Genomic DNA, 24,980 nt, shown 5'->3' on the forward strand with positions numbered 1-24,980 from the left:
TTAGTCATACACATTTGAGTCACTTATACAAAATGGTTATCATGGAGAGAAAGCCTGTTCTGCTTTTGAGATGATTTTCCAGTTGAAATTTCATAGCAAAATTTTGATTTAAATCAAGAAATTTTTTTTCCAGTGAAGATTTCTTTTAACTAGAAAATTTGAAACTAGCTTAACTCTTCTTATCCATGTCAGTTGCTTATACTTATAAAATATCAAGTTAGTTGCAAACAAGGACTGCATTTTTAGTCTTTTATATAAAAAATGTTGAGTTCATAAGAGAAATTTTGTAGGCTGTCTGGTTTGTAAAGCTTAGCTCAAGAGGAAAAGCATAGGAATTAAACCTCAGGCAAAAGTATGTAATTGAAAAAAGTTACAGCGATGTTACAAGTTTGAAATTAGAAGCCTTTTGTGTAAGTTCTGAAATTTTTCCTCTAAAATAAATGCCAAACCCCTCATTTTTAGCAAATAAATATATAAAGAAATAATAATAATAATACATACACAGCCCCAGTAATTTCATTTAGACTGTGTAAGTCAACACAAGTGATGAAATCGATTGTGTCACTTCATTGAGCATTTTACCTAACCCTTCCAAAAGTGTATTTGTATTTCAGGGAAAACATATGACTCATTTGTTAATGCTAACCTCAGATGTTTTCCTTCTGACCTTCTCTCTTTTCCGCCTCCAGAATAACTCGCCAAAAATGTGTCCCATTTTGCAGTTAGCAATAAAGATTTTTCAAAACACTTGTGATGAAACCTTGCAGCTTTGCTGAACTGTCTTCCTACTATGCAGTGTTTCATTATTAACATCAGCTCATGTATATTACTCTGCTTGTATTTCTTTCACCATGGTATGATTTTATGATTTTTGTAGTTTTTCTAATTAAGATGGGAGTCCATTTCCAACTCATCAGTAGTCTATGTGCCTTTCTTACCCAACTTGACTTATCTACTGCTCCCTCTTGGAACAGGGATTACAATCAACAAGTAAAAGCTACCTAGTAATGAAAACAACATTCTGAGATATGTTTCTTGAAGTTACCTGATATTAAAAAAAAAATGGATTTCCTGCTATTAGGCAGGTATGAATCAAGTTTCAAAGAGAGCACTGAGCGACTCACCGTCAGTTATTATTTTTTAAGTATTTTACAATTTAAGCCCCAAACCAGAGGAAACCCTGGTAGAACCATAGCATCTCAATGTGTCACACTGTTGTTTTCCATAAATAAAATTACAGTTTTAACTAACATAGAAAATCTATTTCACTTTGCTAAAAGGATACAATCTACTGTAGCCTACGTAGCTACCTGTTTAAATACTAGCAGCTGATGAAAACGGAGGTTTTTCCTAGGAAACATACAATATTTCTAAAGCCAGAATTATTTGAAGCTGAAACTGAAGAAATCATTAACTGAAATGATTTGAAATAATTTTGAGCAATGATTTTTTTTTCAGAAATTTAGCCGGAAGTTGTTCTAAATTTCCTTATAGCATTTACTGGCTGAGGCTGTGCTGCAGTGGCAAGCCAATGCTTTCATGATGTCTTCAAATTGTTACGTTACAGTATTTAGTAAGAAATGTTCTCTCATAAAGTTACTCTTCTGAAGGAAGGTAGTGATGTAATAATGACAGTAATGTTTCTGTCTTTATGTTCAGATTTCAGCACTGTGTGTGCATTCATGGGCTCTATACTATCTGGGGTGACTACAGTATCCTTCTGAGAGTTGACTATCTCAAAACTATATGAATGGTCAGCTCATTCAAAAACTCCAGCTCTTCATCTTGTGATATATTTGAGGACTTTGCTGCCTGTATTTTATTTTGAATTTTGCTATTTGGGATATCTCTAATGGTTAGCTCGTTGCTAATTGTTTTGAGTGACATCTCAAGTTTGTATGTAACTCAGGATACCTTTGATATTTTAAAAGGACAACAGGAGTTTATGTTGTTTTCACCATTGTTTTCTTAGTACTCTTAGTATTCTTAAAGGTGTATTTTGCCTCCAGTGAATTTTGCTACAACATCATAGCGGCAGTTTCATTGTGATAAGTGATGTGTAGAAGTTATGAAATAATTTGCAGAAGCAGCAACTTTTCTTGGATTTTATTTGGCTGGTTGGTTTTGTGATTTGTTTTTCTTCCCTTCATTTACTCTCCTTTAAACAAAACTCTCTCATTTAATGGCATTTCTGATTGTAGTGCTTTCAGAAAAGCTTCTCTTGGTGTGTGTGCACACAGATGAACTGGCTGACCAGTACACCTCTAACCTGTACAGTCAGATGAGCTGTTTGTCATGGCTCCCTGTGTGAGGTTAGGTCTGCCACTACTGGAAGTATGAGGATGGGTGGGAACAAGAAAGCTGATCCATGAATTAGAAAAAAAGAAAGGAGGGGGGAGAGAGGGGGGAAGGAGGAAGGAATGAGAATGAACAGCAAATGAGGGTGTGGAGGTATGACTGAGCCTTTAAACATGACTTAGAAATAGTTAGACAGCCAGAGAATTCCAAAGGAATCCAGGGTTACCAAAGGCCTGTACAGAAGAGGGAGCCCTTTTCAAAATAACCAAGGGGAAACTAAAAGGTATTGTTATACAGTCCAGCTGTAATAAGTTCAACAACTCAAACCTATTTTCTTCTCTCATTTAGAATGTAATAGTTAATTATTACAAATATGAACATTGCGAAAGTAACAGTCTCAGTTTTGTAAGTAATGAATCTCTCCATTAGGGAAGTAATAACTTCCTATTAATACATTTGTTCCAAGCATATGATCTACCAGGTCCTAAAATAAGTTCTAAGCTTCCTAATATGAACCAAGTAGATATTTCCACTCTTCTCAAAGCTTGAAAACAAAAGCTGAAGAATATTTGGGGTCAGTTATTCAATTTTATGCTGTGAATTAGAGGGTCTCGTCTCCAAGATCAGCTTTACAGGGTTACCAACTGACTGATATGATACTGGATTCCTTCCTGTCATAATGCCATAAACATTCTGCTGGAACTTAGGTCAGTGCTTAAAATAACCTTGCTAATTGCAAGTCTCCAAGTGTCGGCTGAAATTTCAGTGAGCTGCCACGGAGCAGATCTGGGTGTTGAGAAATCACTACTGTAGTTTAGAACGTGCAGGGGAAGAGCAGACAGGCCTAAACTTGATCTGCACAATAACACAGATAGAGGCAGCAGTCAATTCTCTACATTTAATGTAAAACAAAAGCTGTTGACTCTGCGCTGAAGATGGATTGGGTTACAGATCATCTATGGCTTACTTGTCTGTCTTTCAAACAGACATATATTTTTTGAATTGCTGGTTGCATGTAACTCCTTTAGCTGAGGAAAGGAAATGGGACAGACCTTTTTTTTGCAAAGCCGATTAATGAAAACTCTACTTCAGTATAAATGAGGTAAGACACCGTTAAGCTGAAATATTTTACAAAATGTTAAAAAAAGTGTAAAGCAATAAATTTTAAGTTTGATTTTTTTAATAAATCAGTTGGTTTTCAAGTTCTTTAGAAGTATTGCGTGACCTAAATGTGTTTGACTTGAAACAGTACATTGTGTTTCCTGTGCACTGTGAATCTAACTTGCAAAATTGACAGATTTTTTTCTCTGTAGTTGTAGCTTTCTGAATTCTTCAGTCTCTTTCACTCACTGTTCTACACACTGTAAATTTTCTGCAATCACAATCTTAGGCTTGAACAATTTAAGTCTTTCACTTCTGAAGGTAAAAAAATGTTTGTAATGTGTAAAGTTTTTGGTCTCCTGTTTCCATGTGGAGATTTCAGCTTTTTACTGGATGTTGAGGTGAAACCTAATGCTCAGTCTTCTCTAGTCACTTAGACATTACTCAGCTAACTTTTTATAGGTCACAGTATAATTAGAAATAGACACTTTAAGATTCTAATTGCATTACTTTGGCTGCAATTTTGACCTATATTGTAGAAAGAAGCCCTTAGTAAAGGTTTAGGAAACCATCAGACTGAAAATAAAGTAAGTAATAGGAAACAAGGGACTTCATCATTATATGCAGACTTTACTAATTCTGTTAGAACCTTAATAAATTCTGTAGCTTTTCATAAGGAGACCAAATGTCCTGAAAAATCTGTTGCTTATCACAGTTGCACTAGTTTAGCAGACCATTTAAAAAGTATTCTGAGCATTGTATGCTTCCCAAATGCCCTTTGTTTTAGTTTTGTTCTCAGCTCACAAAATTCTGTGTGTGCCATATCCTGAGGAATATACTCAGACTGCTCAAATGCATCTGTTCCCTCTGTAAAATTATTCATTCTTTTGAAATTGTGTCTACAGGAAAAGTTCAAGAATTTTTTGGTTAGGCAAGGCTGTTTTCTTTAAAGATTTGCATTGGCTTAAGATGATAAAGGTTTTTGACTTCTCTGAAGCAAAAGTTGGCACTGGATAGAGAATTGTTGACGTGTAGATTCTACAAGGTGCCAGACGAATGGGAAATCAGCCCATAGATTATGGCAGCAGTTGCATCTGTTATTTGGATAGGAATTTTTCGTTGACTTTTAAAAGGTTTTTATTTTTGCTCTTCAGCTGACCATGCATCAGTGGCCAATTGCTCTTGTTTAGACTTTGCTGGCTAAACAAGTTAGTACTTTTCATCTCTGTAATGGCAGTTGCCATATTCTTCTCCAAAGTGCTATTTGTGAAACTTTCATTTAAAGCTCAGAAAGGACTGGAAAATTCTGCTACAGCTTTATGTGCTTAAGACTAGGCTAAGTGTAGTAGGTGTCTATTATTGCTCCATTTCACATCCTTTTCTGATTGCTGCTTCATCTGTTGAGATGTGTCAGTAAAGTAGGAGTCTGAATTCATTCTATTCCATATAAGTAAAACTAGAAAGGTGTTTTTACTCTTCTGTGGGCATGTGATTTTGAAGTGGATCTGCTGTTTATCCCTATTCAGTGCTCTTGGGTTCATGCTGGAGCAGTCCCTCCATGTGCAAACTGCTTGCTGTTGCTCACAGTTCTTGCCATGTAGAGGTTTCTTTTTAAAATTTGCTTACTCAATTCCCTTGTCTCTGCTTATGTTTCGTTTGTTGTCACATCTGTGGTGATATTTTCTTTTGCCTTTCTTCTGACTTGATAACTTTTTGTGCAGACAGATTTTGCATTTAATGTTGATGTGATTGCCTTGAATGAGATACATAGTTGGTATGGTAATTGCCTCTTCCATATCTATTGTCTCTACTGAAAATTGGAGAAACTTTCTCAGGAATGAATACTTCTCCTGGTTTACTTTGTTTTTGCAGTATGCTTACCTCTCAGACACAAAATCAGAAAGTGTAGAGTCAAGTTCAATTCTGATTGTTACCTGAATTTCATTTTAAGTCTGCAAAATGATTTTCATAAATTATAAACGTCTTCAGGTGAAATTTATGAATTATTTTGATGATCCTGATTCCATCTGACATTGTAAAAGACATAATGAAATATAAACAGTAATGGAAAATTTTAGAAATTCTTCATACTTTGAAATTCAAAGGATGATAGGATTAATGTTTCAGAAAAGGGTCATTACAATGAGCAGCTGTAATGTTCTGCTATCCTTCATGCTTCAGTCTCAGAGTGTGATACACCTCTATTAAGAACTATGGCCTCCCTTGTCCCCTTATTAAAGGAGCTAAACAGCTGGTTTGGGTTTTAGTACCTCTTCTTGCTGGAAGTTAATTTATAGTAATGGCTGAGAGGAATCACGATGTTCTACATAACATATTAACTTTTGATTAATGTAGGACATTTTTGATTAATGTTGGGCAGGATATTGAATTATAGTCAGTTGTAGAATTTCAAGAAAATCGATGTAGAGGGGATATATAAATATATTAGGTTTGACAGACTTGCTGTTATCTATACTATTTCAAGAATTTCTCAGCTGACCAAGCTTCCCATTGGCTCAGAGTGACTCAGTGTCTCACAAAATTCTTGATGAAGTGGTGAAAATGCGTCTGTGAAAAGGCATCAATATTTAGGAGCTGTAAGAGAAATAAAAAAGATTGTTTCAAAATACCAATGCTCCTTTCATTTTACTCAAACTTGCCAAGATTTGGCTGATCTGACTGTGGCTTGTCAAGAAAAGGAAAATATTTTTTGTTTTTCTATAGCCTTATGGATTTCATGTTTTGGTAGAAGATGACCTGCACATAAATATTGTATTTTTGGAATGTGTTGAAAATACAAAATGTTCTTTTCAAGATTGTTGTGCAGTAAAACCGTAAAGATTGCTGTACAGTAAAACCTGCCAGAATTAGACAGTCCCTCGGTGTCCATGGGTGTTTTCTATGACCTGTGTGGAGGGGGAGGCAGCTGGGCAGGGTGAGCAGGCTCTGGCAGGGCTGTTGGCTGGAGCAGTACCGAGCAGGGGTTACTGTATTTCCAGGCTCACATCCAGCCCAGCCCAGCACGGCCCCTTCAGCTCTGAGCAAACCTTGTGACCCAGCTAGGGCTCTGCAGGGCCAGCCCAGTTGTTCCAAAAAGAATATGGAAATATGAATACTTGCAATTTATGTTCCACTTACCTTTTCTGTTCCCTGTCTATACTTCAGAATACCACAGTTCAGGGATCCAATGCCATTTATTGTCCATCCAATTATCAGAAGAAGATAAAAGATTTACCTTTGTCTAAATTTAGGATTCAGTTCAAGGCTAAATTGATGATGACTATTTTTGCAGGAAATACGAATTTTTACACATGACTTAAAGGCACAAACACACATTACAAGCTTGAAGCCACTTAGGTTCATTAACTTCTGCACAGACAAGTTTGACGATTGAATTTCAAAGGGTTGTTTTACAAGCCCAGGCATGGAAACAACCCTTCTCTTTCTCATTGAGCCTGCACAGTGGCAAGAATTACACTCATCACTGAAAGCTACAGTCTAGACAAAGATGATTTATAACTTATCTCTAGCTTGAAAATAAAATGGCTTATAAAGAAGCCTGTTCAGGGATAAAACCGTTTATTGTCAACATAAGAAACAGTTTATCTCACAGGCTATGCTGTCTTGCTTTCCTAAAGATGCAATTGACACTGATTGTGAAGTGCTTTATAAATCAAGGATCCTATTCCAGTTAGCAACCTGTAATAAATACATTTTCCTATATATATACATATGTATACATAGAAATTAATAAATATTTAGATACACACTGCTCATTTCCTCCTTCTTTCAAAGCACTCCAGTCCTACTGTGTACTCACAAGTACTTTCTCAAGCACCAACATCTTAACAACCATTAAGTGTGTTAGTGTTTTATACCAGAAAATTCTCTTGTAAAGCCAAAAATCAGCACCATTAGCATTATCCTAACAGGGCACAAGCTGTCTTCTCAGAACTGTCTCACTGAAATATGCCTTGTAGGAATTTGTTGGAATGTGCTCTACAGTGTTGTAACATGTTTCTAAATTACAAGTACAGTGTATTTGAGTAATTCTAACTAAAATATTATGTCTAATTTAGACCTAATGCTAGTATTAAAGTGCTAATGTCTATCATGCTTATATTCATAAGCAGCCAGAACAAGCAACTATTATTGACAGAGAATTTTAGTTTCCTTAGGGACAATTTTTTTGTAAAGAAGTGCTTTATGTTGTAGATATGGCAATTTTACTAGCTTATCTTAGGAGTATTTCTGACCCATTTTCTGCAAATATGGTGCAAAAACTGAGTTTCTGATTATTTGCTACTTATACAGCACTCTTTCCTACATCTAAATCAAAAATTCAAGGATACTATGCACATAATTTTTTTGATAAGATACTATACACAAAATTTTAAATATACATCTGTATAAACATTATGGCCATGCAGTATGGCAGTGAGATTTGGAAATAATCAGAGAGCATGAAATACTAGTTAATATTTGTTAGTTGCTTTTTTTATGTAAAGTCCCACGTAAGCATGTGGTTAGTACATAAGTACAGATTTCCAGTTTAATCTCCATGATATTCCTTCTAAAAAAGCCTGCAAAAACCCCTACCCTAGTTTTCCTTTTGTGGATGTAAACTTGGGGGGGAGGGGTGGGGGCTGTAGTTTTGTCATTATTGCATTTCAGGTCAAAAACGACAGGAACATTTTCTGTGACGTACGTTACACATATCGGAAACTAATGAGGAACAATTTTTAATATATCATCTAATCAGGAATCATAAAAATCATAATCATCAGGAACTGTAGCGACAAGACAAGGGGAAATGACTTCAAATTGGAAGAGAATGGGTTTAGGTGAGATATGAGGAAGAGATATTATTGGGGAGGATTTGGGGCTCTGGCACAGGTTGCCCAGAGAAGCTGTGGCTGCCCCATCCCTAGCAGTGCTCAAGGCCAGGTTGGATGGGGCTCTGGCTAGTGGGAGGTGTCCCTGCCCATGGCAGCAGGGGTGGAACGAGATGATCTTTATGGTCCCTTTCAACCCAAACCATTCTCTCAGTCTGTGATAAGGGACTTGATTAGTCTGCCCAAAGAGTTCTTTCCATAATTAAATAAATAAACTTCATGCACAATTATAGAATTGAAATTAGAATAAAATGCTTTTACATTTTAGATGTCTTTAGGACATATAATTTTTTTTTCCTAAAATTAATTTCTTTATTTCTTCATTCACTTAAGACGTTAAGTATGTAAAATAGCTTTCTTCCAGTCTTTCAAAGAGTTTTTCCTCAATATAGCAAATTTAGGGTTTTTTTTGTTTTGTTTTTTGGGTATTTTTTGGGTTTTGTTTGTTTGTTTGTTTGTTTTTTGTTAGTGTATGTTTGTGTGTCTGTGCTTTTTTTTTTAATGTGGTATGTGGGTATGTACTTATTTATTTATTTATTTGATTTTTTTTTTCTAGCACAGCTTTATACATTCTAACCCTGACTCTTACAATACAGTAAGTGATATCCAGAATGGAAGAATCCTCCTGGTATGCTGGGTAGGTGGTAGCTGCTTCAGAGTACAGGAAGTGCCTCCAGATGCTCTAAGTGCTTTCTAATTGTTACTAACTCATTGGGAGATCTTCAACAGCTTTCCAGCTGACTTCAATATTTGTCATTCAGGAGAGAGGGCAGGAAGGTCACAAACATCAAGCAGCATGCAAAATAGACTCTAAGGCTTCTTTTCCATGTTTCTAAACCAAGCAAAAAAATCTCAGTAATTCCCATAAGATTGCATTAATTAAATACTATATTTTGGTCTTTTCCAATCAAAATGATTCTATGATTCAATGAACAACATAAAAGTGAACCACAGTGCCAATAAAGTGAAGTCTGGTAATAAAGACCAAGAGAGATTCTGTCCCTTTTGCTGTCCTAAATAATGACTGATGGAAAATAACTTCAAAGACATGTCACAGAGGCTCTTGGAGGCTTAGCTGCAGTGATATAAACAGACACTTATCTTGAAAACTTCCTATCATGCTATCAATTTTCATTATAGGAGACCTAGCACAGATGGTAGTTCTTCGCTTCTGACTCTTCATATCTCATTTGAGATGAGAGTAGAGTCTCACCATCCTTTATTAAATTCTGTTGTAGTCACTAAGCGTCAGTCAAAGAGAGTGAATGGGGTTAGTGTTCTTTGGCTTAAGCAAATCAAAATATTTTGATTAAAATTTTTCTGTTGTGTTCTGCATGCCTCTGCAGAAGGCCTGAGTTTTTCTCATGTGTGAACTTGAAGTTCCTTTCATTCAGTAGTTCAATGCTGTGCAAAATACTTTGTACTATTTATGTAAGGATACATTTCATTTGTAATTTAAAAGTTAATTATTTCAAGTACAAGACATTTTTCCAAGAATTTTGTTTCTCTTTTATCTAAAGTCTTCTCTTGAGAGCAGCTGTTCTCAAAAACCTTAACTAAATCTATTGAATTTAATAAAAACTTGAGTCTTTATAAAGAAATCTATAAACTGAAAAAGTAAGATACATGCTCCTATTTTGATTGCCTGACCGGAAAATAGACTCAGACAATAAAGATCCTATGGCCTTGCAGAAAGTTTACCCAATTATTGAAATTTTCTCAGTCTATGCCAAGAGTAATTCCAAATCTTCAAACTGAAAATTATGAGAGAACAAGAGTGGGACACACTCAAAGCTGAACTGTCAGGGTTAATAGTTTGCTAGCATAGATGTTTGAAGCTCACTGTTTTCAAAAGGATAACCAGTGTTGCTGGAAAATTATTGAACAATTCGTGCAATAGCATCGAATTCTGCTAGCTACTTCATATTGTAGATAAAATTATAGAAGTTATGATCAAATAATAGGAGTGGTCTTCTTTCTGATTCTTCGTATAGCTGACATGATTTTTTATAGCATTAAGTTCTTGTCTGTATTGCCTGGAATAGTAGTTGGGGTTTCCTCACAGCCAGTGAAGTGCTCTCTACACTTTGAGGTCGAAATCTGCCTTGTCCTGGCCAGGCTACCAGGAACTGGTTGGCTTAGCTACTGCAGAGTTTAAATGTTCACTCTGAGGAAAATGTACTTCCATTTGCATCCTCAATTTTTATTTCCGTTTTAATAATTTAATATAGTTAGAAATGCTTTGAAATTACACTTTGTATATATAGTATACAGAAAGCAAGAAAGTGCTGAGTAAAGAGAGTAAAAAAAGTAAGAATTAAAGGTAGCTATCAAGAGAGTTGAAAAATATATCCTACATTCTTCTATTAGGGTAGGAAAAGTAGAGTTATGTGAAGAGGATTACATAGTATTTGAAGGATGTTTTAATAAATCTCTCTTCCATTTAATAAATATGAATAGATATTCCATTTAGAGATATGAATATGTAACACAGAATGAGTGTGTTTAGTATAAAGCTAACTCATAATTTTTTTCTTATTTCTTTGTGATCTCAAATAATCAGTGTAATTTAGAAATATATATATAGTTACTGTAATACAATGAACAGGCAGTTGAAGAATGCATTTTTTTCCCAACTTGCCTCTACTACCACTTGGTTTACTAGGTTTTCATAAGACTTTGGTATTTTTCCTTTTTTGTCAGAAGTAGCCAGAAACAAAACCTGGTACTTATTGCACAGTTCAGCACTATTTATCTTCTTGTGGGAAGAACTGTTCTAGAGTACCTCTGCAATGATGTCTTCCAGTGTTGTACAAAACCAGACTTCATTCAGCATAAATATGACATTTCATATCAAGTTTTAATTATTTTAAAAATTTCAAAGTTAGGTCTTGGTAAAAATCAGTTTGCTTTATCACAACTAAGATAAATGAAAATTTGTACAGTTATGCATAGAAGGAATGTTGTACAGTGATAACTTTAATAGGAAAATTCCCCAAACACTGTGGGCACATTGCACAGTAGAACAGTGGAAGTTCAGGAATGTGAAAACAATATTTAGTTGCAGAGGTTGCATCACTTCCCACAACTTTTTTTGCTACATTCACCTTGGATTTGCAGTTTCTCTCACAAATGTAATTCATGTGTCAATGTTACTGTTGTCAGGAATATCTCAGAAGTGTCTAGCCCAGACCTGTCTGTGCAATTCTCTTTCCATACGGTTCTGATGTGCCTCATTTTATTGCCATAACTTTTCCTGTGACTCTCCAATTCCACCACAGGCCTTAGGAGTGATTTTGTGCATCAGGTATTTGAAGATTCCTGGGTGATCCAAATGCTTCCTTGTAATTAAGAATCTGGCCTGTGGTGAACTCTGTGTTCCGAAAGTCTTTTTTCATTAAATTACTGATTAAATTTAGTAGGAGAAATAAACATTTGATGGCAGCATCTCTTCCCTGCAGCCATTCCCTCCTGCAGAAAAAGTACAGGCTGGCCTAGGTTTGTAAGACAGTGCAGCTGGTCCTGGCAAGTGATCTGGAATAACTTCCAGCAGCAACTGCCATGTTTCTGGACAAAAGGATCCTTTTGCATGTTCCCAGTATGTTTGATCCTTTGTCCCCGGCAATGGTCCATATGGCAAAACAAATGCAAATTGCTGGAATCCCAGCACGGGAGTTTCACCATTAACATTTCAGGCATTTTTCCGCAGCCTGAAGTGCTTGGCATGTGGTATCGTATCTTACTTCTTCCATTCTTCCTGCTCATTTTCCTTGCAGAAAAATAGTCAACCAGTATACTTACACAACAAATAAACTAATAAAACACATAAACAACTAATAAATTATCACAGAGAAACTGTGTTTGTTACAGTTACATAGAAACCATTGCTATTTTAGCAGCTCTGTCAAAGAACTGATGAGTTGACATCGTTTTCACATTATTTCTAAGTACAGGGATATAAGAATGTAACTCACCAGTTCCTGAGAAAGCACAGTTGAAACATGCCTACTTAGAGTTCACAAACCAAATATTTATTTTCAAAACTTTTTGGAGAATTTTTCAACAGCAATATTTGTATAATAGAAAGTGGATCATCTTAGATTTGCTTACTGGAATTTTCCAATAATTAAAGTGTTCCTCACTTAAAACAAGGAGAGTAAATTTATCAAAATAAATGCCAAGCTGGAAAAGAGAATAATGTGCAGAATGATGGTGGGCCAGGAAAAGAAGCTATCAGTAGTATGTGTGGTATCATGCGGGAAGAGCGCAGAGGCTTTGGAGACCAAGGTATTTCCAAGCTGTCAGTGTCAGCAGAAGGCAAGGGCCAGTGATCTCAGAGCCCTCCTGGTAGCTGATTTACTTTGCATTCTTCACCCAGTATTTTGCACTCATTTCCCTTAGTCACGGAATGCCACAGCCCTACAAGGTGCACTGTAGTACTTCAGTGGCTTTCTGACAGGCCGGTAACTCGAAGTCAGTCCAGGCCTTTCCCTGGCCGTTGATTTTGCTTAGTCAAAGTCTGGATTTTTCATGTATGGTTATTTTGTTTGACTTAATTTTTTACTTAAAAATAGCTGCAAAAAAATTATGTGTGGCATTGCTCTTAAGGTTTTACCAATAATAGAAGAGAACAGTTTTATCTTTATTGTAACACAATGTACAGCAGGTAGGGATGAGAAAAATGAGAAACTATTTTTTTTGCCAAGTCAGAGTGCATTTTAAAGGAAAAATACCATTCTAAAAGATGTTCAGAAATAAAAATCTCTCTTTTTTTCCTTTCTTATATGTGCATAAACATAAAAGGGCAGTGCAGAGAGTTGATTTATAATTTTCAAGTCCAATTAAAGTAACAAATCTAAAAATTCTGTGGTATATATTCAAAAATTTTTTTTCTGAAGAGAAGAATTTGTACATTCTGATTGGAATATTTGTCTTCTGAATAATTAAAAAACACTTAAAAGAAAGACCAAATAGGTAGACGTTTTCTTAAATCATAGGTTGTATTTACATGTACAGCAGTTGTGAGATGCAGTAGCAATCTGTTTTTCCTGCTGAGGTTTTACTGCAAGATGAAAGAAAAAAATCTCCAGTATAGCTTCTCTGTCACTGATACTAACTCTAAAGCAACATATTCCAACCTTTCATCTTTCAGTAGTTTCATGTACATCTTATTACAATTTCTTAGGGACCAGAGAGAAGAAACTTCTAAAGTCAACATCAAGGTGGTTTTCATTGACTCTTGACTCTTGTTTATGCTCTTTTTCTTCATCTACTGCAGTGTTTGTGATTCAGGTTATTTTAGTTGACATGGAGGGCTATGAGCAGGCTGAAGGATTCAGCAGCTGCAGATTACAGGATCAGCTGTCTGGAAGACTGAGTGAAGTGGGCAGTTGGCAGCCAAATGGGGTACAACCCCTGTAGCCTGAGAAATTCCACAGTCAGTGTTACAGGAAAGCCTATGAGACGATGAAAAAATCTTTACCTTAATATCGCTGTGAAACAGTGTAAAAATGAAAAAAGCCTAGCTGACATGTGAGATTAATGATTATAAAAATTGTTTAGGCAATGGTACTTTCTAAAAATCTAATTATATTATCTAAAAATTAAATTATATTATACTATTATGATATGAAACTATATACTATTAAAATGGGGAAGAGTTTGTCCATATATGTATAGGCTTTATATTATTACTGTTGGCATGGAACTATGCTTATTTACAAAAAGATGCCAATAGATTATTACTTAAAAGTGCATGATTTATTTTATCTATCTGCCACTTCTCATAAGAGCAAGTGGCACTCATGGCAGCCTTTAGGTACTATCTTGTGACACTGCTGTTCTTTATTTATAAATACAAAGTGTAGAAAGGCACAAAACAGTGTTCTGCTGGTTTTGCTCTATCCAATGCTGTCACCTACAAGGAGTTAGGAAGAATGAGGAGAATGAAACCATGTTGCACCAGGTCTTGATACTGAGCCTCAATAAAATCATCAATTTACATAACTTTTACATGACTTTTTTTTGTACACTATTTGAACTGTGTGAATTATTATGAAAAAATATTAAATTCAAAGCTGTGCTATTTGTAATTATTTAATTTTACTGAATAATATGTAAATGTAGACATCAGGTACGGTAAAAAGTGTAACTAGAAAATGTCAGCTGGATTTGGCATTTGTATTGTTTCCTCTTGATATGCTTGATTTGTGCCAGTCAAGTGTAGAGAAAAGATGCAAGTAAATAGGATGCAGATTTATTAATGCTGTTCTGCTGAACACTAATCAGCATTAACTTACATGGCAAAAGTTAGCATTTCTTTGTAATGATTTTCTTCTGAAGGCTAGCATTTTTACACAGTTATTCTGTCATTGGCACAGCCTTCACCTTCACACCATCATATGACAGTTAAAATTAAGGAAAGGGGGTATCAGTAGGGCCCAAAATTCATTTTTTATAAGCTTTATGTAAGCCACCCATACTGTCTATAACCTAAATCCTTTAAGAGCTGATGCTTTGTGTTAGTGACATGGTAGTCTTATATGATAAGATCAGAGAATGTTATTTTGGATGTGACCAAGTTTGGGCTTAGGTTCTCTCCATGTTACTGAAGCTGTAAGGAGCTGTTAATTACCTTGTTAGTACATAAAGCACTTGGCTGTTGCTGTGTGCCACAGTAATCTGTAAATAAGTAGACTTTGCTTTTTGAGGAAAAATGAGCAACTTCTAGCAAGCCATGCAAAAATTAACAGCATATGTTGAATATCTGCTTCTTTCAAACCCCAAGTGGTGCTGGGATTGCATTTCAGTACAAAGTTGGCTTTTTGTGGAAAGTTTGTCTACTTTAGAAGCCTGAGATGCTTTTGTAGCTAGCATAATGGGGCATCAAGAGAAAACTTGTCTCAAGTGTGGGTCTGAATTCTTGATTTAGAGTATTACCTAGATGCATTAGCCAGTATTTTCAGTACATTATCAAACATTTGTCAGAAGACACTTGTTCATTGTTAGTTTTTTCTTCTTATGGCTTTCTGCTTTCAACCACTTTGAGAATTCATATGGTAGTTGAATTCAGCATGTAACTGTATGTGTGAAGCTTGAAAATATTAAAAACTTGTTTTGGAGTCCGGCACATCCTTAAGCTTGCTCACATAAATAGTCTAAATGGAGGTCAATTAAGTACTTTTCTGTAGACTGTGTCTAATTTACAAAATTACAGTTACTGGACACAATCTATTTTTTAATCACTGAAATGAAAATTAAACTTCTTTATGGCCAAGAGGAAAAAAAACATTAACACTCTTGAAGAAGTAAATGCAAATTGAGTTAAACTAATTAATTAGAAATATTCTTTAAAACATTTTAAACAACATACAATTACAGCTGTGCTTTTCAGTTGAGTATCAGTTGTAGTTGGCTAAATGGAAAATATGATCTTTTTCCAAAGCTCAGAGAGTTTTAGCTCTGTCTGCATGTTTGTAGCATAGATGAGCACACTAATCTGGTAACTAGTGTCCATTTGCTCACCCAGAAGTGTGTGGATATTGGAAGCCCTGAGCACTTGCAGCACTGCACGTTGGTAGGTGAGGCTGTGTGTGTTGTACCTGCAAACAGAGATGCTGCTTGTTACAACAACGACTGAGGGTACAGGGGAAGAGATACTGCCTTTCCCTCAATGCATCTGCAATGATCTCCTCATTGAAACCCCAAAGTTTTGTGCTCATCTGGCATTTCTGAGAACTACTCCTGCAGAGGACCTGATGTAACTGTCAGTGTTTTATTAAAATGAGTTCCTGCCAATGGCACCTGATAACAGCTAATATTGTACTATCTGTTGCACAAATTATTTAGTATTATCTAGAGATTTGATTTTGGCTTAATTTGTTACATACATGCAATTACATATTAAATACTTTGTCTTTACTTTCATTCTCAAGATGCCAAATCTGAACTTAAAGAAAATACTGTTGTGTATTATTAATTTAGAAATAATCATGCTTTCTGATTTTCCTGTTATGCTACTGCCATACAAAACCCCAGTCATCAGAGACATAAGATTTCATTGCAATTGTTTGATAGTATTGTTTCAATAGCAAATTTGAAATGCAAAATTATGATTGTTTTCACTTTTATTTACATGTATATAAAGGAGATTTCAGAAGGTTTGAATTAAATTAATATTTTTTTAATAAGTAGGTCTTTGATTTAAATATGTTATTAAGTCACCTTAATCTTACTCACTTTAAGTCACTGCCGGAGATGTTGGAAAAAACTTCTAGAATCCAGTGCCAATTTTTTTCAATGTTTTAGTCACATTTTCTTACTTGCATATAACATACTTTTTACACATAGTTTTCAAACAAAAGTGTTATAGAGTGGTTTGCTCAATAACATATGCCCAAATGTTCTTTAGCATTGTGATTTGTCCTTCAACAAAGAAAATTAAGAGTAGATTGAAATTATTTTACTCCGTATGCAACACAACTTTTATAATCTGTAACATTAGTTTTAAATTTGGAGGACACCATCCCATCAAAAGTTTAGCTTTATTACCTGGTAACTGATATTTTCTTTCTCCTTTCTCAACACAGCTGTTTCCAGCTTCTCTTTTGTCTCTCTTTCTCCTTTTGTCCCCGTCTTGTGTTCAGTTTTGTGCCCAGAGCAAGGCAATGCAAAAATCAGTGTCCTGTCACTACCACAGACAGGAATGGGCAGCAGAAATAGCTTATTCCCATTGAGTCGATCCCAGAGTTTTGTCCTTCTTGGTGATAGAGGTTAGATTTAAATTCTGTCCAAATGAAATTTTTGATGATGGCACAGACCAGATTCTTTGCATTTTAACTGGTGGGTATGTGTGTGTGTGTAGCAGAGAGGGAGATAGCTCCTGGCAATCTCACCACTTTCATTGCTATTGCTGTCTTCTAGGATGTCACTTTATGGTATTAATTTTCTGCTTGTGATTCATGTGATCTTGTTGTGCCATCCTTCTTTATTTTGTGTTGTCTCTGCACTTACTGAGCAGTACTGCCAAACAGGACAGCTGCTGGTTCATTTGCTGTAGCATTGCCATGAATAAAAAAAAAAGGAAAAAAAAGTCTGGATGTATTAATTACAGTGTATTTCCTCTATGAAAAAATCTATTCTGCATTTAATTAAAAGTACATGAAAAGTAGATCTGATCCATGAAAGAACCATGCCCTTAGCTAAATATCTACTTTATTTTTCCATTACAGGATATTTGTGAAGATATATCTGATCATGTTGAACAAATTCATGCTCTGCTAGAGACTGAGTTTTCCCTGAAGCTTCTGTCTTACTCTGTCAATGTGATAGTCGATATCCATACCGTGCAACTGCTCTGGCACCAGCTCCGTGTTTCTGTCCTGGTTCTGAGAGAACGGATTCTCCAGGGGCTACAGGATGCCAATGGAAACTACACCAGGCAGACTGATATTCTGCAAGCATTTTCTGAAGAGACTAAGGAGGTACAGTAACTAAATCCAATTTGAAGGGTTTTATCTGTGTTCCAAGCACCTCATCCCTCTTGCACATTTAAAATTGCTAGGATGATAGTTTTAAAGATGACTTACTTCTAGATATTTTGCTAAATTGGTTTTAATTTAAAAAAAATAGCTGATACCTGTTCTTTTGAACCAAATTAGTACAAATTAAGATCAACTTTCAGAAATGTCATACTAGTGGCAATGTTTTCTAGTAATGTTTTCTCTTGATTGAAATATTTTACAGAAAGGATTTGAAAGACTTACAGAGGTGCATCTGTTCCAAAGTGGTTCATCTGGTCACTTAGGTATTTAAGGTTTACAGCCATTTCAAAAGTTAATTTCAGTGTGCTGTGATTTCTTCAGTGAAAGTTTAGACATTTTCTTTCTCAGTACACAAATGTGAAACTTACAAAATGTTTCCAAAACTTTCCAGCCTAGGTCAACATTCCCCTATAGCAAGATGATGGTCTTTATTTGAGTGGCAATTCTGCATTATGCCTTTAAGCAGTCATGCATTTTTTTCTGAGAAACAGTGATGCAAGAATTGTACACTGTTTACTCTGACTGTATGCCAAATTTACATACCTGTAAATGTTTTGTAAAGCTGAGTTCCTTTAACTAAAATGCCTTTTCCTTTCAATTTATCATTACTATATTTACTTAATTAGAAGGACACTACTGGCCTACTTTTTTAAACTTAAAGAAGATGGACATTTTTGATAGGGTAATTAATGGCTAATAGATAGCATGTTGAAGATTTTTCATTTGATGGTCCTAAGATTAAGATAAAATGCTTTTGTAATGGTTATGCGCGTTTACAGAAACAGACCTCTAGATCAGTGACGTGAATTCTGTGACCTGTGTTACAGAGGAAGTCAGAAGTCCCCTAGACATGTCCTGAGTTTCATATCACTCAAGTTCAAAGAGAATGTAAATAATTCTCTGCTCCATGTTGGGTTTTATATTTTTCTTTGGCACAACGAAGGCGGTAGTCCAGAAATCAATGCTCAGAGATGCCCAGGCCCACCTTCCACACCTCCTCCTCATGATGTGTACATACCTGGCTCTTTCAGGTTCAGTTTCTGCTTTGCCCTTGCTGATAAAATGCTGGCAGGGCTGAAGGAAATCTACTCTTGTCTTTATACCCAGGTTTGTGAGTCAGTGGGGAGTCATTATTTTATGACAAGGACACGGTAATTTCAAGACATAAAGAAGCTGCATATTCAGATACTAAGAAACAGGAAATGTTCCATCTGGATCTGATTACAGCTGCTGTAAAAACCATCCCTGCTATAGAGACAAGGACTGACTGAGCAAGAAAAGATTATTTTTCAGCAGGGAAAACACATGTTGCCAGATAGGCTTACATGGTGCTATGACATGCAATATACTGAAATTATTTTTTTGTATCCACCCCAATTAAAACATAAATAATATTTGATAAATTTAATGACTAGCAATAGCAGGAATACAAAATTTATATCAAATTTCTGCTCTATTGCTTGAATAGGTCCACAGAAATTGCTCTGCAGTTTCTAACCTTCAGGTACTCAGGCTTTTTTATGAGGTATAATGATACTGGCTTTAGTTGATGAACATAAAAAATAAATAAAATAGAATGTAGAGACAATTGTATCTACTCTTACCCATGGGTTTTTTTAGTGTTTGGATCTTTAAAGGAAGCATTACTACATGAAAAGGAAAAAAAAATACCGACAGCATTCCTATTGGTGGCCATATAAATAATTAAATTTAATATTTTTCTGAGATAAAAACAATAAAAGCATGATAATACTGGCATTAAATAAAACTCATCTGAACACACATTTCAGAGGCTGCTTGGAAAATGACCAAGTAAGATGTTTTAATGCATAGGATTGTAAATTTTAATAATGTAAATAACCACATTTTAAGAGACAAAGGAATGGAGCTCATTATTCAGAAAAAATAAAGGCCTTTGGGGCCTTGGAAAGGTTTTGATTTATATATGGCTTTACAGTTTCTAATAATTTCCTGATATTAGAAGGACAATGCACCTTGTTTAGTCACTATTTTCCTTAACAAATGCAGCTCCAATATATAAATTTGACAGATTTATAGAAAATTCCCCTTTTAATTCTGAGCTGTTGACAATGCCAAATTTGTGGCATGGGATCTACATCTGGATAGAATTTTCTAAAGAAGAGATACATTCAGTATCCAAGACTATGGCTGATACTTTTCTAGTAAATTTTTTCTATAAATATTTTTAGTAGCTGGAGGATTTTATTCTATTTTTACTGTAAGTAAAGGGTGGGGCTGTGGATGGAGTACAGGGCTCAGATATTGTATGTTTTTATGGGTGTTGGCAAACAATAGCCTTCTTTATCAATAGGATTCCTGTTCAGACCAAATCCATGTAGTTTATTGTGATTTGGAGAGATTACATGGTTACTGCACCTTCTTCAAGCATGATGCTATGGGTCTTTAAACTATGGATTTGGGCAGTGTAGTGAGACAAGTTATTCCAGAGAATAATTCAGACATAAACCTACTGCAGATACTCAGAGTTTGATTCAAAAAACTATTATGAGAACAAACCTGGTAAGAAAGACCAGTATACTGATTTAGGCATGTAAAATTAGAATGCTAGAACATGAATTTCTCCCCTTCATGATATTTTTTTAAAGTAGTCTCTATAAGCAAAAGTCTTGTATACTGGAAGATCTACTGAAAATATGCTTTACACTGTATACTAAATATAATTTTGCTGTGAATGTTTTTTATCATGCAGTTTTGGATCTTAATCTCATCAGATTTTTTATTATCCTTCAAAAAAGACCAAAATATTTATAAGCATTAATTTGACTTTGATCTTAAAATCTCATTTGCCACTGGAGATGATCTCCTCTGGCTATGTCCATTTTTCTGAGATTGAAGGACTTCCATTGAGAAAATATTGACAAGAGAACATGTCAGGCTGGAGGCTTAACATTATAGTTTCTTTTCCTTGTGCCATTCTTCATTTGTGCTCTAAATATTTGGCAAATAAATTTTCAGGTGATAATGCTACCAAAAAAAAAAAAAAAAAGAAATGTAATTAGCAGTCTCTATCTTATAATTATGGGAACAAATGTCCATCATTGCTGCATGATGCTTGGAAAAAACATTCTGCCAATCAACTGAAAGATGGTAGAACAGCATGGATTTTTGAGAAAACAAGATTAACAAGGAGACTGGTACACTCAGCAGCCCCCAAGCTACCCTGCCTCCTGTTTGATGTAGTCAACACAGGAAATGCTTCAAGTCTTCTGTATAGAATTTCTGAATCCCCACCTACACAGTAAGTAAAACTGGAAGCAGAATTAAATGAGGAAAATACCATCACAAAAGTGAGTTGCTGTTTTAGGTAACTTGCTGTACCAGACTGAAATGAAGCATTTTTCAACTTACTGCCATTTTTAATTCCCAAATACTCCAGAATGGTTAGCTTATTACAGGACAAAAAGCAGCAGGTCAGTGATGAACCCTTCTCTAAATGTTAGGCAGTGGAACACAGGAATTGGTTTTTTTTCATAACTTTGTGTGTTCTGTGTATGAAAATTAATATTCCAAAAAAAACCAAAACCATTTCTTTGTGTATTTCAGGATCGTCTTGACTCTTTAACTGAAGTTGATGATTCTGGACAGTTAACCATCAAATGTTCTCAAAATTACTTGTCCCTGGATTGTGGTATTACTGCATTTGAATTATCTGACTACAGTCCTAGTGAGGATTTGCTTGGTGCTCTGGATGACATGACCTCCAGTCAAGGGAAAGCAAAATCATTTGAATCGTGGAACTACAGTGAGATGGATAAGGAATTTCCAGGACTTATCAGAAGTGTGGGTTTACTTGCAGTAGCAACAGATTCCATTGCTTCCCAGTGTAATGAAGCTTTGAAGGAGAAAGAAAATCATGTACCTCTTTCAGCAGAAGATGGAGAAGAAACCAAAGACAAGAAAGCATCACATGATCTTTCACTAGCATCTCCTTCTGGAAATTCCTCTCTTTCTAAAGAACCTTTCTCTGAAAATGGTGTTTTACCTACTAACAGCAAAGCAGTTTCCATATCAAAGAATCCAGAGTGCAATCCTCCACAGCACACTGGTGAAAATATCAAACACTCTCACTGTGAAAATTCAACACCTAAGAGGTCCATAAGAGACTGCTTTAACTATAATGAAGACTCTCCTACGCAGCCTACATTGCCAAAAAGAGGTCTGTTTCTGAAAGATGATGTGTTTAAAGAGTATATGGAAGCCAACGATTTAAAAAGGCAAATCTCTCAAATAGTTAAAAATGAAATGAGTAGAAGTACACCCTCATTGTTAGATCCTCCAGACAGGTCCAAGCTTTGCCTAGCTTTACAGCCACCATATACTAACAGTCTGTCTGCAGTTAGTCAGTCATATGATTGCTTAAATACAATAAGTGATAAGAATCTTGAGTACACAATAAATAATCACTTCAAAGACAGTCCCATAATTCTAGGAAAGTGTACTTTCTACAACAGTAAAGAAAAATCAAAGCACAAGTCTCATGATTCTCCAGAGAAAGAGAAAACTGACAGAACACCTGGAAGTATGTGTAAAACAGCTCCATCAACCCAGGTCAAAAAAAGAGGGTGTTCTCTGCAGAACGGAATTACTTCTCATAGCTCTAAGTCGCTGGAAGAGACAGAAACAGATTCTTCTGCATCCTCAGATTCTTGTAACCAGAGAGATCCAAATGGGCAATCACAAGGTAAAACTGAGCCCTTCAGCTCCCCAGTGTGTAGCCAAAACAGTGCTTCTTCAGCTGGTTCTGAGCTTTCCAGCTCATCCCCTCTTCTGCTGAGAAGGAAGAAAAATAAAAGCTTATCTTCAACACCACACTATACTCAAAAAACCACTAAGGACAACGAGATATGGTATGGATCTGATGAATATTTAGCACTTCCTTCACATCTCAAACAGACTGAAGTATTAGCTTTAAAACTTGAAAATTTGACAAAGTTGCTGCCCCAAAAGCCCAGAAGAGAAACCATTCAAAACATTGATGACTGGGAGCTGTCAGAAATGAACTCAGATTCAGAAATGTATCCAACATACCAGACAAAAAAGCACAAAAAAAGGGGTAGAATTTCACCAAGTTCTTCAAGTGATATAGTATCCTCCTTAGGTGACAGTATTGAATCTGGGCCTCTCAGTGATATTCTCTCTGATGAAGATCTTGGTATGCCTGTATCTTGCATTAAAAAATACATTGAAGAAAAGTCAGAAAGGACTGCTGCCACTCAGCCCACAGGGAATGAGACTTCTCCTTCAAATAAATCAGCTTTAATTCATCAACTGATGCAAGATATACAACATCAAGAGAATTATGAAACCATATGGGAAAAAATTGAGGTAAGGCAATAATCCTATATTCTTTTACTATGTTCCTGAGAAGCCTGTGTGTGGAGATGGAGCTGCTGGCAGGGATAAGGCTGCTTTTTTTTTTTCTAATGCTGAAAATCATCTTCTCTAGTGACTGCTGGGAGTAGAGAAGAGCAGCAATTATTGTAATTATAATGGACTGAACTTAACTTTAACTAAATAGGAGTTGCCTATATTATTTTACTTACATCAATGCCTTTAAACTTGGTAAAACAGTATTTTACCAACAGCACTTCTCTTTGCCAGGATTGGGTACATGGGTATTTTTTGTAGGAAAGGTAAAATAAAATTAGAGAACCAGGGATCTTTGCTGTATTTGAATGAAATTACACTTTATATCGTCTGCCTATTTTGTTCATTAAAATGATTTGCTTTAGTCCAAGAATAGGAATCTTGATTCCTGTCAAATTAGGTATAATAGCAACATTTCTTTTTAATTAGTTCTCTTCCCTTGCAGTGATTATTTTCCCTCCTGTGTTGGTGGAACTAAGCATTGCTTTATTTTTATTAACTTATATAATCCTTCTTAAATAATAGCAGTGTATTAGTGCAATATGCTAGAGCAATAATTGATACTATTCCATTAAACTTCAGATGAGATGGGACTTCACTGGGAAGTCTTTTTGAGAATAAAGATAAACTTTGGAAAGTGAGGTGAATTTGAATGAATAATCAAATAAAGATCTAGCCATCTCACTAATATAATTCTTAGATTACATTCACAGTAAATGTTTCTTTCAGTTTTCTGACATTCGTCTTCCTGGCCATTGCAGAGAACTCTTCACCTCAGAACATTTCATGCCCATCCTCAGTGGCATTTAAGTTTTCAGAAAAGAAAGCTCCATCTCTATTGGATTTCAAAATGCTTTAAAATTCATAACACATGCGTTAAAGGGTTATGTTGGTCTAAATGCCAAATCTGATATCTGCAATATAGGACTAGTTTTATATGGCCAGAAATTTCTTCTTACCAAGCACAGTTTCTGTAACTTTTGAAGGCATGGGAAGTATTATGACTAGTAGGGAAATAGTTGAGCGAGAGATATTTGAATATAAAGTAGGGGTAGAAAATACAGAAAGAGAAATTTCTGCTTAAACAAATGAGGGTGCAACAGGGGTCAGCTGTAAAGGGCAGCGTGTAATGATGCAAACTTCTCCCTCTGTCTTCATGGGTGGGGCTCATCTTCCAGACTTTGATGAAAGAACTGACTTAGTAAGTGCAAAATGTTTCTGTCCTTGAGTCTGTGTAGTGTTGAAAATTAGTCCAGCTGAAGCTGACAGGTACAGAGCCCTTCATTCTGTGAAAGCAGCAAAGCCCATCAAAGCTGCTTGTGAATACATAAGATGCTGTCTTTCAAACGAGACTGCAAGAGCCTGTTTAAGAATGGGATTGTTGAGTGTCTAGGGACCAGTGCCTTCCACTAGATGCTGACTTCTTTTGGCCCGAAACAGGTGGCAGAGAGACTTCTTGTATCATACTCTCAAATCACCATATATATTTTTATCAAACTTTTTGAAAAGGTAATTCTCTTTTGAGGGGCCGTCTGTCTTTGTGTGAGTCCTTGCAGCTGCAGTTCAATCCTACCATAGTGGAGGAGTAAGAATCAGCTGTAACAAATGGCTGCAGATGTAAACACCCTCTTCCCCTCCATCCTTTCCTCACCTCCTCTGGAGAGTGGATTGAGTTTGTGACAGCAATTAAGAGTAGTTAGCTGTTCTGTGGCCAGGGTAAACCCTTCTAGCTAGT

The 24,980-nt window shown here is 35.7% G+C and overlaps 1 protein-coding gene across 2 annotated transcripts in view; it reads left to right on the plus strand.

Annotated features, from left to right (window-relative positions):
- Positions 1-24,980, plus strand: part of AKAP6 (A-kinase anchoring protein 6) — a 259,646-nt gene that overhangs the window by 60,795 nt on the left and 173,871 nt on the right. For both annotated transcript variants that reach the window (XM_030949026.1, XM_030949027.1), the window contains exons 3-4: positions 17,525-17,776; positions 21,422-23,203. In XM_030949026.1, coding sequence (XP_030804886.1) covers positions 17,525-17,776; positions 21,422-23,203 — 2,034 coding nt within the window. The remainder of the gene's footprint in view (positions 1-17,524; positions 17,777-21,421; positions 23,204-24,980) is intronic.

The sequence above is a fragment of the Camarhynchus parvulus genome, chromosome 5 (genome assembly GCF_901933205.1).
Source record: "Camarhynchus parvulus chromosome 5, STF_HiC, whole genome shotgun sequence".
NCBI lineage: Eukaryota > Metazoa > Chordata > Aves > Passeriformes > Thraupidae > Camarhynchus > Camarhynchus parvulus.